This window comes from Hydra vulgaris, chromosome 01, assembly GCF_038396675.1.
Source record: "Hydra vulgaris chromosome 01, alternate assembly HydraT2T_AEP".
NCBI classification, from domain to species: domain Eukaryota; kingdom Metazoa; phylum Cnidaria; class Hydrozoa; order Anthoathecata; family Hydridae; genus Hydra; species Hydra vulgaris.
Window position 1 is genome coordinate 23,513,971 of NC_088920.1, and position 18,726 is coordinate 23,532,696.

The 18,726-nt window shown below is 27.8% G+C and overlaps 1 protein-coding gene across 1 annotated transcript; it reads right to left on the minus strand.

Moving 5' to 3' along the window:
• Positions 1 to 5,627: 5,627 nt before the first annotated feature.
• LOC100205726 (protein phosphatase 1D) lies at positions 5,628 to 16,613 on the minus strand. The gene is made up of 5 exons (XM_065787699.1): positions 16,233 to 16,613; positions 14,297 to 14,495; positions 14,043 to 14,191; positions 6,131 to 6,347; positions 5,628 to 6,037 (listed from the first exon to the last, which is right to left on the minus strand). The coding sequence occupies exons 1-5, from the start codon at positions 16,528 to 16,530 to the stop codon at positions 5,629 to 5,631; spliced, it is 1,272 nt and encodes a 423-aa protein (XP_065643771.1). The 5' UTR covers positions 16,531 to 16,613; the 3' UTR covers position 5,628.
• Between the last annotated feature and the right edge of the window lie 2,113 nt (positions 16,614 to 18,726).

Genomic DNA, 18,726 nt, shown 5'->3' on the forward strand with positions numbered 1-18,726 from the left:
TGTTTAAATTGTTAAAAAGATAAAAAAAATAAAAACTTTTCCCGTAACTAAGAGCATTGTTTTTCAAATACAACAAATGTATTTCGAAATCAGAACATTATGTTGGAATACAATTGTCATAGATGCAATTAATTTGATAGTAGGTGAATTAAGGTTAAATTTTTTTATGTTGTAACTAACAATGACTTATAATTTTAGTATAATTTTATTTTCACTGTCCTTCGCATTTTTTTCCTTTAATTCTTTCTCGGTAACCAATTTATCGGCATTATATTCAGAAATATACAGTTTTTCATCTTCAAGCTTCTTATATAGAAATTTAAAGCTTCTTATACTTTTTTTTTTTTAATTAAGCAATTTTTATTAATATTATTTATTTTCAAATTATTAAAAATAAAATAACTAATTTATCACACATCTTTTAATTTGTCTGTGAAAAATGATATAAATAACTAAGACCTTAAATATAAAAAACAACCATTTTTATTATTGTTCCTTTTTTTTACAATAAAGAAATAAATTTATACGTTTATTAAAACATTTTACAAAGTGATATATTTAATTGTTCAGACTTTGTGACTTAAAAAGAGTATTATAAAATTCAAGATCATCACCATCAAAATATTTTATCATTGACTTAAGGTCATTAATTTTTTTATCTGAGAGCAAAAAACGTGTTGAATCAGTTTTTAATGGAGGAAATGCTTTCAGAACTTTAAGTATCTGTTTATTCTTTCTCTGAGGGGTACCTTTTACCAATCTTTCTTCAATTAACAAACCAGAGAACGATTTTTTGAATTTAATATGAAAAGGTAGATGTTTTTCATGACACATTAGTTTTACCTTTGCAAAAGGCACTTTATGGAAATATAAAGACTTGGAAGCAAGTTTGAAGTTTTTGAAGTCATCTTTGTACATCTGTATGACTTTCAACTCTACTCCAGAAGTTTTTTCAATAGATGACAGTAACTTGAATAAGGTAGGAGGACTGTAAATCTCAAAATTTCTTAATTTTTTCTCAATCACACTATGCGCAGTGTCAATATTCTGTACTGAACTATGACCAGGTTCACTATACTTCTGTTCAATGAGTGGTATTCTGCTTTCATTTTGAAAATTTTTTATTGCCATAGACACAATTGAGTTCTTATTATGGGGAACACATGAATCAGACCACAAAATAATTTTATTAATTGATATATTAGGGCAGTCTTGAATAATTAACTTTAATAGTTTATACAGACAACTTGCAAGTTCATTTGCACCTCTACCAGCCATAGATTCATTCCAAAGTGCACAATAAGTTTTATTATTCAATGAAATTATAACAATTTAATTTTCTTTTGTAATCAAATCTATGTACACAAGTATATTATATTTATTTTTCATTGTTAGGAGAAATGATAGTAGAAGAAAAAGATGAATTAGTAGGGTCTTTCACTACGTATTTAGAAGTTTCTTCTTCCATTTGGTGGTTAGGCTCCCATACTATTGGTATCGGATTATCAGCATCACAAGCCATAAAGTACTCCATATTTGTTATAGAATATTCCATATTTGTTACTTATCTTTACAAAAAAACGATATGTTTATAAATACTTTAGTTCTTTTGATTACGGGTAATAATTTTTATTTACTGAACATTTCAATTCAATTCAAAGAAAAAAAAACATTTCAATATTAAAAAACAAATGGAATGCATTACTTTTTATTTACAAAAAGCAAATGTTTAAAAGTAAAAAAGTGAATGAATGTATTAATCTAAAGTCACGTGAGCAAATAGAACGCTACTATTGGTCTACGCGAAGTACAACAAATGTAACTCGAGCGTTTCGAATGAAAAGTTCATTTACGACAAATGACCTACTGAAATATATTGGAAAAAATTTTAATTGAGCAATCGGATAATTTTTTTTAAAATAAGTCCACAAAAAATAGATAGTTCGCACATATAAGTCATTTTTTTCAAAAATGTCGAATACGACACTTGTATTCCGGGCTGACGAAAAATAAAATCTGCTAAATCTAACCCTAAAAATACATTTTTAACATGTTTTCATACTAACGCAACTTCCCTTAATCCGGATAAAATGAACGAATTATCTGGACTTTGTGACATAAACATGTGATTTAATCTTTATTTCTGAGACAAAGTTTACTGAAATAACTGCTTCTCAATTGAACAACTACTCACTAGTTAAGAAAAATCGAATTAGTCACGGTGTAGGTATTGCTATCTACATCAAGCGTGATCTAGTCGTGAATGAGCTATCTGATCGTCATCTAAGAGAGATCTTAAACAACATCAACTTCGAGCAAATATGGTGTGAAATTAAAATTGGTAATGAAATTGTTCTTATTGGTTGTGTCTATAGACCACCTTTATCGCATATAAATGATATAAATATTGATAAAAAACAATTATATTGGCTAAGCAAGCTGTTGATAGAAAAGCGTATAGTTGTATGTTACTAGCAGGTGATTTCAACTTTCCGGATATCAATTGGCACGATGATGACAGGATCGAATTACTAAGTGGTCAAAATAGAGCGGCAAGTGTTTTTCTTGATACTTTGGCTAATCATAACTTAGAACAATTAGTCGATTTCTCATAATTCGAAGCATCTAATGGTAAAGCAAAAAACATTTTAGGTTTAATTATTACAGACTTATCAGCAAGAGTAATCAGCTTATTTAGCTCTCTGCCGTTAGGTAATTCGTCGCAAGGTCATCGCATATTGAGTTGGGATTATGTAGTCCTTTCTAAAAATGAGACTACTTTCTCAAACAAAAAATATGACTTTAATAATGGTGACTATATAAATTTCAGAAAAAAGATTATGGAAACTAACTGGAAGCAATTATTTGAAAATAAAAACACTTATGAGTGCTATGAATTTTTCGGCAATAAATATGATAAACTCAGTAAGCAATTTATTACGTTAAAAAAAGTCTATACCACTGGTAATGCGCCGTGGATGAATAACGAGGTACTGGCTATGATAAAGCAAAAAAAACAACTGGGCAATTACTTATCTGTGACTATTTGGCAATCAGCGACACTGATTCGTGAATATATGAAACTAAGAAGCCAGGAGTAGAAAGCATGTAAAAGTTGTGTTCCAGTATTTGAAGCACAACTAGCATCAGATAAAAGTAATCCTAAAAGGGTCTACGTCTATGCTAAGGCGCAACAGAATGTTCATGTATCTATTAGTGCTATATCTGATGCAAAAGGTGAAACGTTAACAGAGGGAATACGTATCGCAAACAGACTTAACGAACACTTCAAATCAGTTTTTGTTGATGATAGTAAAAGTAGTCAGTTACCTATTTTTGAGAGAAGTCTTATCAAGAGGACTTAGGCAATATAATTATTAATTTTGAAGCGACGCTAGCTTATTTGAAAGGTTTGAACCCGAATAAATCTAGTGTTGCTGATAACATTGGTCAAAAGGTACTTAAAGAATGCACAGCTCAAATGACTTACCATCTTACTTTACTTTACAATAAAGCACTGTCCGAAGGCTCAACACCTACAGCTTGGAAACAGTCACACGTCACACCGTTGTTTAAAAAAGGAAGTCGTCTTGATGCCGCTAATTACAGACCAGTGCCTATCACATCAACTCTTTGTAAAGTAATGGAAAAGATAATCAAGGAACAGATAACTAAATATCTTGAAAAAACGAGCTGCATCTCAAATAATCAACATGGATTTATGTCCAAAAAAGGATGCACGTCTAGCTTATTGGAGATTGTCGACTACATCACGAAAGCGTTAAGTAAAAGAAATTTTGTCAATATTGCATTTTTGGACTTCGTGAAAGCGTTTGATTGAGTTTCTCACCGTAGACTACTTCATAAATTGAAAGCATATGGGATTAATGGCAATGTTCTAAAATGAATTGAGTCATTTTTGATAAGTAGAAAACAGCGAACTGTTTTTGATGAACACTCTAGCGACTGGACCGATGTTGTAAGCGGAGTTCCTCAAGGTTCTGTATTTGGTCCAACAATATTTATCATTTATATAAACGACTTAACAGATAGGTTAAAATCAGTTCATAAAATCTATGCTGACGACACTAAACTGTTACAAGAAATAAGACCTGAGTTTCACGATGCTGATCGCCTGATTCTTCAAAACGATTTAAACATTGTCACAGAATGGTCAAAGGAATGGCTAATTGAGTTAAATGTTCCAAAATGTAAAGTTATGCACCTTGGTTATGGAAATAGTAATCATAAATATGAAAATGTTGTGTTAATTCACAATAAAGCAAAACACAGAATATTGTTTAATTACTTTATTTTGTTTAAGTAAAACCTTTTAAATTAATTAAAAACTTCTTTCAATAAAATAAGTTTTCCTAACCTTACCAATACCTTTTTAGCAATACATCAACTTATTGTCAACAATACCAACGTTTTTACACTGCCATTTAAAATTTGCCTTTCTCATTCACATCTTCAGGAAAAGTATTGTCATTAAAATATTTCCTGACATCATTGAAGTTAATATTTTTGTACATCTCGACAAAATAAGCTATTACTAAATTTTAACGCAGTAATTTCAAAACGTTACATCGTAAAACACGGATTTCCGTGTACCTAGTTATAAAGCACCTATGTTTTAGTTTCTTCGTTCTAATCTTTAGTTTCTTCTAAAAACAATTGTTATACTAGTTGAAAAGACCACATCATATCTTTAAGAGCTTTTCATTTAACCAAATGCTTTATTAGGTTTATTTGTTATTTCCAAACCAAAAGGCTTTATTACTTCAGTTTGATCTGTGGGAAGTCTAGTTGAATTTCACTTTACTGTCTGAAATTCAAAGATGAACTCCAATCTAATAATACTGAAACATTATAAGCAACAAACCTTTTTTTTACTGAGACACATGAAAGATTATAAAAGAATAGAAAAATAGAAAAATAAAATGGTAAATAAAGTCAAAATGGTTTAGTTAAGCGTTTTACACAGAGTTGCCTATAAATAATAAACAAGTTTGTTATGAATTCATGAGTTGTGTTTTAAATACAGGGCCGACGACACGGTTTCAAAGTGGGGGAGGGGGGGGGGCACAATCATCAATTGGAAAAAAAACGCGAAATTAAACTTATAGATAAAAGACAAAGGATAAAAAGTTTTCGCTTAGAGTTTTTGATTTAACCAAGTATATATACAACCTTTCAAGTCCAGCGAAAACCACCGCGCAAAAAAGTAAAATGATCTCCTACTTATATTTTTAAAATAAGTTTTCGACGATCCTTTAGACGATGTCTAACTGGATATCAATATCCAGTTAGACTTCAAAAATAATAATTTTTTGTTTTTTTTAAACATATTCTACTAATTTATTCACATGGTTTTCCTGCTGTCATTAAATGTAAAATAATTTTGACATAAGAAAGATTGGATACTTCCTCTGACACTTTCCAAAGTTTGAACGTTTAGAAGAGACGGTTAAAAGACGTTCGCAATGTAACATTTATTGCAAATAGTCGTTAGATTGTCATAGTAACTAATGTCAGTGTTATTTCAGTAATATTTAATATTTGCATTCAGCCTTTTTTTCAATTAAAAAAAGAAAATGTGGGGTTATAATTGCAATAATTACATATTTATTGTTTAAATTGTAATTCATTTAAACTTTCAGGGCTAACATCAGTTTTAATGTTATCATCAAGTCCTATTTTAACATATTTCAACTTGCTTCCTTTGTGATCTTCTTCGTGCTTACGTTTATGCTTATAACTCCTTTTCTGAGATGATCCTGACGAAATCCTAACAGGCAAATGAACAGAAAGTGGAATTTCTTGAAAGTCTAAATTACGCACTAAAACTGGGGGTAAAGTATCAAATAATGGCGGTGTATCTTCCTCATCCTCTAAACTTAAAGTGCTATTTTCTGAATCATAGTACAAAGGATCACAACTACCAAACTCTTCATCAAAAAACAGTACAACAGCGGAGATGTTGTCAGCCCGACAATGACGTTTTTTCCATAACTCCAGTGACTGGTTGCATAGTCTATTTAAACATATAAAAATATATAGACAAAAATATTTGCATAAAAAAATATATATATAGAAGCACTAATATACAAGGAAAAAAAAACAATACACTGTTGCGCAATTTCTTTCTAAAGGCATTTCATCTGCGTTTCTTTCGTAGTTTGTTACTATGTCTACAGCCTGCTTTGCATTCATTACTCCCCACAAACCATCACTTGCTAAAATGAGAAATTTATGAATATTTGGAACAATGTCAATGCAATTGATATCAGGTTCTGGAGAAACAATGAATTCATTTTTTTCAGAATCGAAACTCCAAAAATCACCTACAAAAAAAAATACACTTTAAATTGTAAGACATTGTAAAACATTGGTAAGACATTGCTATAACATTTACTGTATATTTATCACAACTCAAGTTATGTTAAGTTTAAGTTAAGTTTGCTTTATGTTTCAAATGTTTTTTTAGTTGAAAAATACTTCCACACTTTTTTTGTTAGTTAAAACAGAACGAAAGAGTAAATATATTTAAAAAAAAGTAAAACATATTTATGCTAGTCTAAAAACCATTGTGTGAAATGTTGCTATTTTATTCCTTGATATACTCACTCATCTATCAAAGCTAAGGCTTTAAAACTTTTAAAGTTAAGTTTCAATTTAGTACCATTTTAACTCTTGTTCTACTAGTTCTACTTGATTCATAGTAGCTTTGAATAAAGGCCAAACAAAGAAAAAAAATAAAACAAAATTAAGTTTTCAAGGTATCTTATATAAATAACATTTTTAAAACATTTTTAAAAAATTTTATTTTTGAGTCATTAATATGAATAAAGATAAAATAAACAACAAAAATAATTATTTTAAACTTAGAGTTTAAATGACAAAACAAATGACAGATTGAAGGAAAATTATAAATTAAAAGGTCAGTAACTAAAACAAATATAGGTCAAATCCATTGCTATTTCAAACCAAGGTTTATTACTTGAGGTATTTTTTGAGCTAGCTCTATTAAAAAGGTTGGAGTGTTTTGCTTTGAGTAATTATTTAAAAAAAAATTTGATAAGATTTTACACATTTTCATACAAGATATAATATTTTTTTAAAAACCCCAAAAATAAAAAATTATCAATTGATCAAATCCAATGCAATAAAAACTACATAACAAAAGAAAGTAAATTGTTGTTAAGTGTCAGTTGTCAAATCACAAAATAAGTCATTACGATAAGCACCATACTCACTATGATACAAATATGTATCAGTGTCAAGATCTTTGTAAACAGTCTTTAATTGAAGGTAAACAGCAATGTATACAAAAGCTATTTTAACAGCAACTGTTAAACTAAATTCTAATATGTTCAAATGAGCAAAAATTTCACTTTCTTTTTGCATCTCTTGCCTCTGACAGTGCAACTATGACCAACATCGAGTTCATGAAAGTTTAAATTATATGGTAAAAGTAGTTTTGAGCGTTCAATTTTAGTTTTTTCCACAAATGAAATAAAATATGCTGAACTTAAATAAAATATGCACCACCAAATAAAAATATGTTGAACTGAAATAAAAAATCACCTCCAGCACTCTTGACGCAACTTCAATAAGAGCTTTTTCAATATGATTGAATGTTAAGTCACCAAGTTTTAAAAATTTGTGTGATTTACTTAACAAGTATTTTGCTAATTTGACTAACCCTTTTAACATATACATTCCAACATATACATTTAGGGCTTGAAATGCAAATCCAAATCAACTGTCTGTTTTTGGTCAATAATTTATCTCTCAATATTTTATCCATTTCTATCCAATTCTGGACAACTTTGTGCCGCTGGGAATAAAAGAGGAGTGAACTTCCTTGCTTAACGCTCTCTGTGATAATATTGTAAGGGCTTACAGTATTATCACAGAGCACCATAATAACCACACACAAAAATATAGCATAGTATAAAAAATATACAATTTCCACAAATTCTGGCCGAATAAGAATTTGTGTTTAAACTGAATCCAGGAACAACTAAATCTTTGATCAACTGAATGAAAAGTTTATTTTATTATTGTCAAAGGCAATTTTATTAGTCACATAGAATTGCAACTAGGGCTCAGAAAAGGGTGGAAACCATAATTGGTTAACCGGTTTTTTGTTTAATTTTCCAGAAACCGAAAACCGTTTTTTTTAGAAGAAAAAAACTGCAAAACCGATTGTTAATTAAACATTTTGCTAAATACTTTGAATTTTCTACTGGTATTAAGTTATTAATACCAGTAGAAAACATACAGATTTACCACAGATTTCTTTTTTTGAGAAGTTATTAATTGATATTGAAAATACTGTAAGTATATTGAATTTTAAAAAGTACTTTGATAACGCATTTGTTTTATTTATTTCTATATTACTTTTTTTACCAATTATCAATATATTACAGATTGACAAAATATTTTAACAATGTTTAAACTCTATAATATTTATAATATTCAAAACAAAACAATCCAACAAAAATCAGTACCACTTACTTGAAGTATTTTGTCTACTTTTCTTTTTGACAAATTTTCTTATGTAAATTGTGATAACAATTTCAAATTAAAAATAATGAAACAAGAAAAATAAATTTGTTGCTAACAAATTTGCTTTTGTAATGTTAACAAGTGCTAACTTTTGTATTACTTAAATATTTTAAATTGTAGCATATTTGTACATTATTCTATTGTAAACAGATCACATTCATGAGCTGCAATATAATAAAAATAATAGATAAAAAATTTTCACTTGAGAATCTAAATTAGTTAAAATAAGCTAATTGAGTTGGCTAAAAAGCAGAAGGATGGAAAAGGAAAAAGGATGCATAAATGAAACGATGATCCAAGTTCATTATTAATGTAGATTTGAACGAATTAATAAATGATATTGTTGTAATAGCTCATTGTTTATAATTTATTGTATAATTCATTGTACTTATGTCGCAACAATTATGTAAGAAATTATGCCATAGAGAATTCTGAAAACCTATATAAATTGTACAAAGCAGAGAGAGACAGAGAGAAATATATAACTATAATAGAAATATAGTCGTCTTGATTTTACAAAAGTAATAAAATATTACTGTACATTGATAAAAATTAATGCTTAATGATTAATGACAAAAATTTTATTTTATTTTATTTTAGTCGAGCTATGAACAGCAAAAGATCTGGAGTATGGCAAACATTTCAAAAGGAAGTACATCAAATTTGGCAAACCACCTTCGAGCAAAACATAAGATTGAAATTATTAAAAATGAAGAGCCTAATCCAACTCAAACAACACAGAAAAAAGCAAAAACATGTTAAAATTCATACAAAGAACGTCAGTGGAAGAATTATTGACCAAATGTGCAGCGTATGATGGGTTTTCTATTCATACCATGAGATATTTAAGTGCTATTGCAGAATTTATTAAAAAACGTGACTATGAAATGCCTAGGAGCAAAAAAACAATTAAAAAATTGATCATAGGCTTTTCTAAAGAGAAAAAATTGGAATTAAAGGATAAGTTGATGAGAATGGCACAATCTGGAACACATTTCTCAATAACAATAGATAAATGGACAAGCTGTAACTCCAAAAGGTATTTAAATGTAACATCGCATTCTCAAGAGGATAGTTATACTGACTTTATTAGGGCTTACTAGCATAGAAGGCTCATATGATTCATACAAAGTTCAGTCATTAGTTGAACAAGAACTGATGGAATATGGTATTAAATTTAGTCATATATTGGCATCAACAGAAAATAGAGCTAGCATTATGAAAAAATATGGACGATTAAATGGAAATGAAAATCAATTTTGCATCAATCATGCTATTCATTTGGCTGTTCTAGACACTTTTTACAAAAAGTATCTGTAGTTGATAAGCCAGTTGATAAAATATCAGATTCTGACAGTTCAGATTCTGATGAGGAAACTGAAAATCAGTTTAACTCTTTTTCTGGAGATCATAATTTAGATGAAGATGTTGTCTGTAATAATGAAATTGAATACAATTTAGAAACATTTACAAAACAATTTACAAAACTCAAGAATAAATATCAGATTTATCAGAAGATCCCCAGTAAGAAACAACCAATTGCAACGATGTGTTGAAGATATAAATGGTAAAAAATTTTCAATTATATTAGACTGTAGAACCAGATAGAACTCACTTATACCTATGATGGAAAGATTTGTGCAACTTAAAGCTTGCATAAAAAACGCAATGGAAGAAATAGGGCGTGAAGATTTATACAAAGAAAAAGATTTTTCTATCTTGCTAAATTTAATTCAAATATCAAAGCCAGCAGAATTGGCAATAAAAGAACTTTACTCACTGCAGAAGGAATATTGACATTTTTATTTACTCAAATGAGACAAAACTGTACAAGTTAGGGAAATAAATTTTATAATTTTATGAAAATAAGAATTTCAAAAAGGCGAAATAAGGAATTAATTACATTGCATAAATTCCTACAAAGTGGAAATTTTCCAAAAACAGAGTTGGCGGAATTTTCATACTTGCCTAAGGCTACATTGCCCTTGGCAACAATGTTAGCTGAAAGATTATTTAATGATCCAGATTTACAACCAACTATAAATAGGATAGGAACAAAAATCAAGTTGAGCTGATAGCAACAGCATCAGGATCGCCATCTTTAGTGCAGCAATTGCAGAAATCAATATCTGAAGTGTTGCAGATTCCAAAAGCATGTGAAAAGGCAAACAAAGACAGTTTTGTTTCTTCCTTTTAAAATGAACTAAAAATGTTTAGTGTCACTAAGACAAAATCGACAACTATCCAAAACTTATTAAATGCTCTGGAATTGATACAACACACATTAACAGAAAGTGAGAGAGTTTTTTCAATTGCTGGTAATTTCTGTACAAAATTACATTCTTTAATGAGATTTGATCTGTTGGATGCACTAGTCGTCCTAAAATATTACTTTATTAAAAAAAATGATTTTTAAATGACAGTTCCTTTATTATGTGTGCTTTTTGCAGTGCACTTTAAACTAATCTTATTGTTAAAAAAAATGATCTTGCTAAATTTTGTTCACTTAGACTTTTTTTTGTTTTCTTCAGTTTACAAATCCAATTCCAGTAAAAAATTTCAGTAGGTTACGTTGGATTTTTAGATCAATGATAAAAATTTGTTTTTGTAATATTAAAACCGGTGTAAAACCAGTTAACCGGTTTTACAAATTAAAAAAACCAAAAACCGTTTTTTTGAAATTCTCCGGTTTTCTCCGAGTCCTAATTTCAACAGTTTCAAAGAGAGAGAAAAACTTAACATTGATTTTATTATTGTCACATAGAATTGCAACCCAGTTTCCATTGATATGTTATTCCATACTTAGATCATGAAATTGATCTAAGTATGGAATAACATATTAGAATCATGCAAACTATAAAAAAGGGTCTACCAATATAGGCCGTACACAGGTCTATCTGTTTCTTTCATCCTGTTGCTTAAAGTTAGGGTTTATTTTTTAAAGAAGTAAACTTGCATGTTAACATTTAGTGAAACGAAAACATAAATGTTTACAATATAAAACGCCTTAGTTTACCTACAATAAGTATTTTTCTGTTCTAAACTTTCATTCACGCTGTCTTTGAGATTTATCAATTTTGACATTTTAAAATGCGTGTAAATTACGGAACGATTTTACCGAAAGCATTTTTTATAAAACAAATAATATAGTAGTCTTATGCAAAATATTACATTAAAAAAAAAGGCAAACAATTTTCTTTTTATGTAAAGTTTGTTTGATTCATTTTAAAGAGGATGTGAAACATGATGACCTTGTCAAACTTATTTGAGTTTCTTTTAAAATATTTTCATAACTTTGTCAAGCGTAAAGAGATTAAAATTTAAACAGAGAAGTATTTGTTAAAAGTAATTGTCATTTAAGCAAGAAAAATAAAGTACAACTTCAAAGGCAACTTTTAGTACAACATCAAAAACAAATTGCAGTTGTTTCAGATTTAGACAAGCTTTTAGTTCTTTCATCAAAGATTGTAAAAATCAAATTATTTGAGAATGGACTTTTGAAAAAAGTCAAATAAGACAAAGATAAACATTAAATATGTTTACAACAGGAACTATTTTAGCTTTAGTAAATTCTAATAAACTTTTTAATTTAAAAAGAAAAAGTAAAAACTTTCTATCTGTCAAATTTAATTAAAAAAAAAATCTGCCAATTTTTTACAAAGGATATGGATCTGTTATTTTATTTTTAATTAATTTTGAGTTGCAAAGCTTAAATAGCAATTTTCAAATGTTCTTTTTATGTATTTTTTAAATTTTGCTAACATTAATGTCAAAGTACAATTATATATATCATATACCGTATTACAATTATAATAGTTATAAATTATAATAATTAGCATAAACAAAATACTATGATTCGGATGTGTTTTTTTGTTCTTTCTTTTATTAACATTTTCAAAGTGATTTACTCTTTTAAGAAATGAATAAATTCTTATGCTATTATAGTAAAGTTTTGTATTGAATGATTAAAAAACATATTAGATCTTCTATTTAATATAATATCTTATTTAAAAAGGTTTGTAAAAATGCTCAAAATCCAAAAATTAATTCAATCATTAACTTACAATGCTGGGAAATTGTGATTTGCAGCTGAATATGAAAATAAAACAAATTTTCTATAGCAAATAGGTAGTGATGTGCAATGTTCTTTTAAAGATTGTTCTGCTATTCGAGTTTATTTTCATTTACATTGTTACAAAGCGTATGATGTGTTTAAAATAAAATTGTTAGAAAATCTTCTCATCTATAAAGGTTCATACAATTTAATTTGTCAAAAAGTAATCAAAGATTGCTTGATTAAAGAAAGTGAAACATTTACTGTCACAAATTGTACTGGATATTTATAATGATAACTATACCAGATATGCTTGCTACCATGATAAAAGATCAACAGGTCTTTTGGTCATTAATACAACAAAGATTAAAAATGTTTGCAAAAGAAAAAACATGTAATAAGTTTAAAAATTTGTCTGCCATGCATATGGTGAAAGGAATTCGACATACACTAAACTCATTATTAGCTTTTTAGGAAAAAAAAGTACGAAGAAAATTTATACCTACCAACAATGATGCTCTTTGTGGCTTACATATGAAAAATATGCTTGACACAGTGGATTAATGGTAATAGCCTAGTTGGTAATGGGTGGCAAACTACTAATGGTATGATGAACATTGAAGTAAAGAACCAGCATAGGTTTGATGCAATTTATGATTTTGTTAGCTGAAGATGTAAAGGTAAAAAACCAATGTTCTTGTCATAAAGAAAGATTGAGTTGTTCAGATTTTTGCAAAAGATAAAATATGAAGGTGAGTGACATTAGGAGCTAAAATGAAAATGACTACAACAATATAATCTTTTAATGGTATAATCTTTTTGAAAAAGTTTTTAAAACTCACAACTATTCCTGACTTTTTAATCTTTAACTTCTTTAAAAATTTGTTTAAATTAGTTACATGGTTACCATACATACTCCTTTTCCATAGGAGAGTTTGCTAAACTACATGACAGTCAATCATACTAGAAATTATTTTTAACATATATTACCGCGCGCCCCTTCGTAAAAAGAGAACATCTGGTAACCGTAAATGAGTTGCATGGTTTTTGACACACTTGTTGCATAACATAATAACGTCTATTTTAAATTAGAAAAAGGATTTAGTATAAACTATAAATAAATGCAGATAAAAAAAAACCAATAAAATTATTTTATAACACAACTTTATGATTTTATAAGGTTGTTTAAGTTTGTAAATAACTTTAACAAAATTAATATTACCTCTGTTTTATTAAATTTGACAACAATTTTTGTTTGAACAAAAATAGCAAAAAATACTTTTTTTAACATTTATGAAGGTTTCAAATTTTTCAAATAACACTTATATACAGACACCAATATTATAAATAAAGATAACACAGTAGTCCTAAAAGTGTTATGCAAGGATTAAAATAATAAAATAAAAATTACCTAGTGCTCTTGCTACTGCGAGGAATGGTATATATTCATGCTGTGTAACAGAGTTTTCAGATGTTTTATGATGAGGATTTTTTAATGGTCGTTTCCAAGCAACACGAGGCACACCACTTGTAGACACTTTTCCTCCCAAATTTTCTATTCTTTAAAAATTATATTTTTTTATTTACTAAACTATTTAAGTTTTTTGTTTACCTGAATTACTAATAGATGTAAACTAAGTAAATTAGGTTCTTTGCAAAAATTACCTAGACCTTTCCTTTAAGTTTTCAGGTTTGTGATCAACAGTTAATTCTTTAGAAAGAAAGTCATCACCACTTTTATAAGCAATAGCAGCCCCTGAATCACCAACATGTGCAATGTACAACTTATTTTCTTTAATTATAGCAACCGTGGCAGTGGTTCCACTGGTAGAGTTACTACCATCTCTTCCTTTTGGCCATGTATCTATCGTAAGTAAAATGATATTAGGAAATTGTGTCCTTACATATGGATTGAGTGTGTATATATATATATATATATATATATATATATATATATATATATATATATATATATATATATATATATATATATATATATATATATATATATATATATACAATTAGCTGGGTCCTATATATAAGTGAACTTTTATTTTTTTAAAAGTATATCAATCATGATTTTATATAAAAGGCCTTCTGTGTTAGAGAAAAAAAATTAAATATTTGCCAAAATTGAACTAATAAATATATTTTACTCATCTTAGTTTGAATAGTTTTTCTTTTGTTACCTGGAAAATTTACTCATATTTGTTAAAAAACTTTTCGGCTAGATATATGTATGTATATATATATATATATATATATATATATATATATATATATGTATATATATATATATATATATATATATATATATATATATATATATATATATATATATATATATATATATATATATATATATATATATATATATATATATATATATTGATTAAGTACTCTGACATCAACGAAAAAAGCAGTCATACTGAATGAGGTGATAACATTGCAAAAATTAATAGGAAACCTTTAAAAAATTTTCGATAAATAAGAATGTTTTAAGAAAATCATTATAAAGTCGTACTTAAAAAATGATGTAACTTTTATATCAATAAAGAAATATGTACTAATATTTACGTCATGCATTACTCGACATGGTTTTAATTTTTTTGGAATTAAAAATTGATTTGCAATAAGCTGTTATTCAGTTAGGTTAAGCGAGAAAGTGGTAAGGTTAGATTTACAAGAGATAAAAAGATTGTATCATGTAAACAAGTGGTTATAAAAGAGTTAAGAAGGATTGCATCTTGTGAAGAACCTTTCTTTCAAATCTTGTGAATTAAGTGTTTTTTTTCAACTTTTATTTTTGAATTATACACAAATTTTTTGCATAAACTAACTGCCAAACTGTTTATAAGGAAGTATAGATAACTTTTATAGGAAATTTATTTTGTTTATTTTTATTATTGCTGAATTTCAAAATGCTTATAAATGTACATGCATTATAAAAATACAATGATATCACAAATTTTCTATTCAACAATGCTTAAAACATTTTACTAAAGATGTTACTAATTAACAATAATTAATTATTTACTGTAGCTCAATTGGTACTTAGAAATAAAAAACAGCATAAAATGTTTATATTATTATTTTAATTCGAATAAAAAAAAATAATTTAAAGGATTTTTCTAAAAGTTCTTTTAATGCGGGTTTTTTAGAACGTTTTTAATACATTTTTAGAACATTTTACAGTTTCTACCATTTCAAATGGGGTGATAACATTACAATCAAATGACATCCATGACATAATCAATATATATATATATATATATATATATATATATATATATATATATATATATATATATATATATATATATATATATATATATATATATATATATATATTTATAGAATTTGAAAAAAGGTTTTCAAAAAAGAGAAAAGAGATCAACTATGCAGTTTGTACAAGCAAAAATACTCTTCTCTTCTGAGGAAAAATTTATTTTTTCATAAAAAAATTTTTATAATGAAAATAGGAATTTTTCATTAAAGGAAATGAAATATTAAAAACTTTTACTATTTTCTAATTAGTGATACATAATATATTGTACAATTACATATGCACATATTATATCATTCAGAATAAACAACTTGCCTGCAATTCGATACATTTCTAAGTGAGTTTTTATAAAACCATCACATATTGCATCTTTTACTTTACATGGATCGTCATCATGAAACCCAGGTTGTTCAATTATTTTGTTAAACAAATAACTTCTCGCATAAACTGATGCTTCTCCGCCACCGTGGCCATCAAACACACCAAGAAAGTAGGTTTTCTTACCGTTATTTTCTGCAATTTTCACCCGTAGTTCATCCTCCATATAATTTCTCATTCCTCTGTGCTTATCAGAAGAAATTCTTAAACAATTGATGAAAGAATTGAAAGGCATTTTCACCCTAAAATTTTTGAGCTCAAAGTTTATATAGCTTTCGCTTTTTGTGATAGTAAAAAATTTGTTTTGAACATGATCAACCTAATACGAAGTTTTTATGTGTTATTATTAGTCTTAAACACTGGGAATGAAGTTGTACGAGTAAAAATATTGACATACGATTGGCTTATATTTGAGAGGTAATTTAAAAGAGCCGTTAGTTTATTTAGAAATTCTAAATTAGAATTAACAAAACTAGGAAAAAGGCATGCCGAATGGCAAGTTTAACGAACAAAACATTTCTGCTGACGTAACTTTATTAAATATAAACAATAAAAAACCCAGCTGTGTACGAATGTATTATTTCTTTCACAACCTCATATTTCTAAAACAAAACTTTGAGAGAGACAGCTTAAAAGTGTTTAAGTTGAGAATTTATCCTGGCTTCTTCAAATAAGATATATTTAATCTAAGATCACCGATATAATTGGTAAGATATATCGAGTTCGTTCGTATATCAATAAGCAAAGTCTCAAACTAATATATTTTGGATTAATTCATTGCTTCATCGGTTATGCAAACTAGCTAAGATTGGACCCGTAAAAATACGGGTCTTTGTTTCTATTCAAACTGAACTTTTTCATACTTTTTCCTATAGCTTTCCGGTGTTGCGTTTTTAAATTACTGCGTCAAAATTTTACTGCGCGGAATTATCCAACCGTTCAAACTTCTTTTGTGGTAAAAAAATAACCTTAAAATAATACTGAGGCGGTAATAATTTAACGTTAAAATTTTAGTTTACAATTTATATAGCTTATTTTGTTGAGATTTACAAAAATATTAACTTTAATGTGGAAATATTTAAATGACAATACTTTTCCTGAAGATGTGAATGAGAAATGCAAATTTTAAGTGGCATCGCAAAAACTTTGTTATTGTTGACAATAAGTTGACGTATTGCAAGAAAGGTATTGGCAAGGTTAGGAAAACTTATTTTATTGAAAGAATTTTTAATTAATTAAAAAGGTTTTACTTAAATAAAATAAAGTAATTAAACAATACTATGAGTCTTGCTTCATTGTGAATTAACACACATAACATATTTCTATTTGAAAACTTAATAGCTTTAAAACAACTCAAATTAATGTAAAAATTTAATACAAATAGTTTTTTATTGTAGATGATTGTGGTAATAAATCGGTAAGAACAATAAGACATTGTTAAAGAAGTCCATGAAGGTCTTGGAACTTCTGAGAAAGCTGTTGCATTAGCTAGCCACTTGGGCATTAATGCAGTGAGAAAGCAAATTTCTTCAAGATATTTTTGGCATGTGGATTGTGGAATTAGCATAAGGATGTGTTTTGGCATGCAATTGTGGAGGATATCACTAAACATGTAGCTCAATGTGAACGATGCCAAAAAATCTCCAGCAGAAACCTAAAAGTGGTTTCTGCTTTAAAACCTGTTAAAGTAGAACAACAAGTTATGAAACAAGTTGATGTAGATTTAATTAAATTACTTGAATCGAATAAATTCAATTATGTAATTGTCCTTATAGATTATTTTTCTAAGTGGACTGAGGCTGAACCTCTTATCGACAAAACAGCAGTATCAGTAGCAGCCTTTCTCTATAGAGTTATTTGCAGGCATGATTGTTTTCAAATACAAATTAATGACCAAAGTCGTGAATTTGTAAATTCAATATCCATTGCACTACACGATATGACAGGTGTTCAGCAGCATGTAACCTCTGCTTACCATTCACAAGCCAATGGCTTTGTGGAGAGACAGAATCAGACAATTAAGAAAGCAATTATTAAGGTCTTAAATGAAAATGTTGGGCCCCAGTTTTAGATAAAATCCTTTTTGCTATTTGTGTTAAAGTGCCTGATTCAATGGGGTATTCACCATTTTACCTTATGTATAACTGACAACCCTGTCTTCCAATTGATATAAAGTACACAGATGTACTCAATGGGGATAGCTGCAATCCTGTATTCATTAAAGAGGTTTTACAAAAAGTTTTACAAATGAAAAGAGGATTTGAAGAAAAAACCATGACCAATATTGTTTGTGCACAAAAGAAACAAAAAATAGACTATAATAGAAAGCATGCAACATCATCAAAATATTTTGTTGGTCAAAAAATATTATTGAGAAATCAAAAAAGAGAAAATAGAAAAGGTGGAAAAATATCTTCCTTGTGACTTGGTC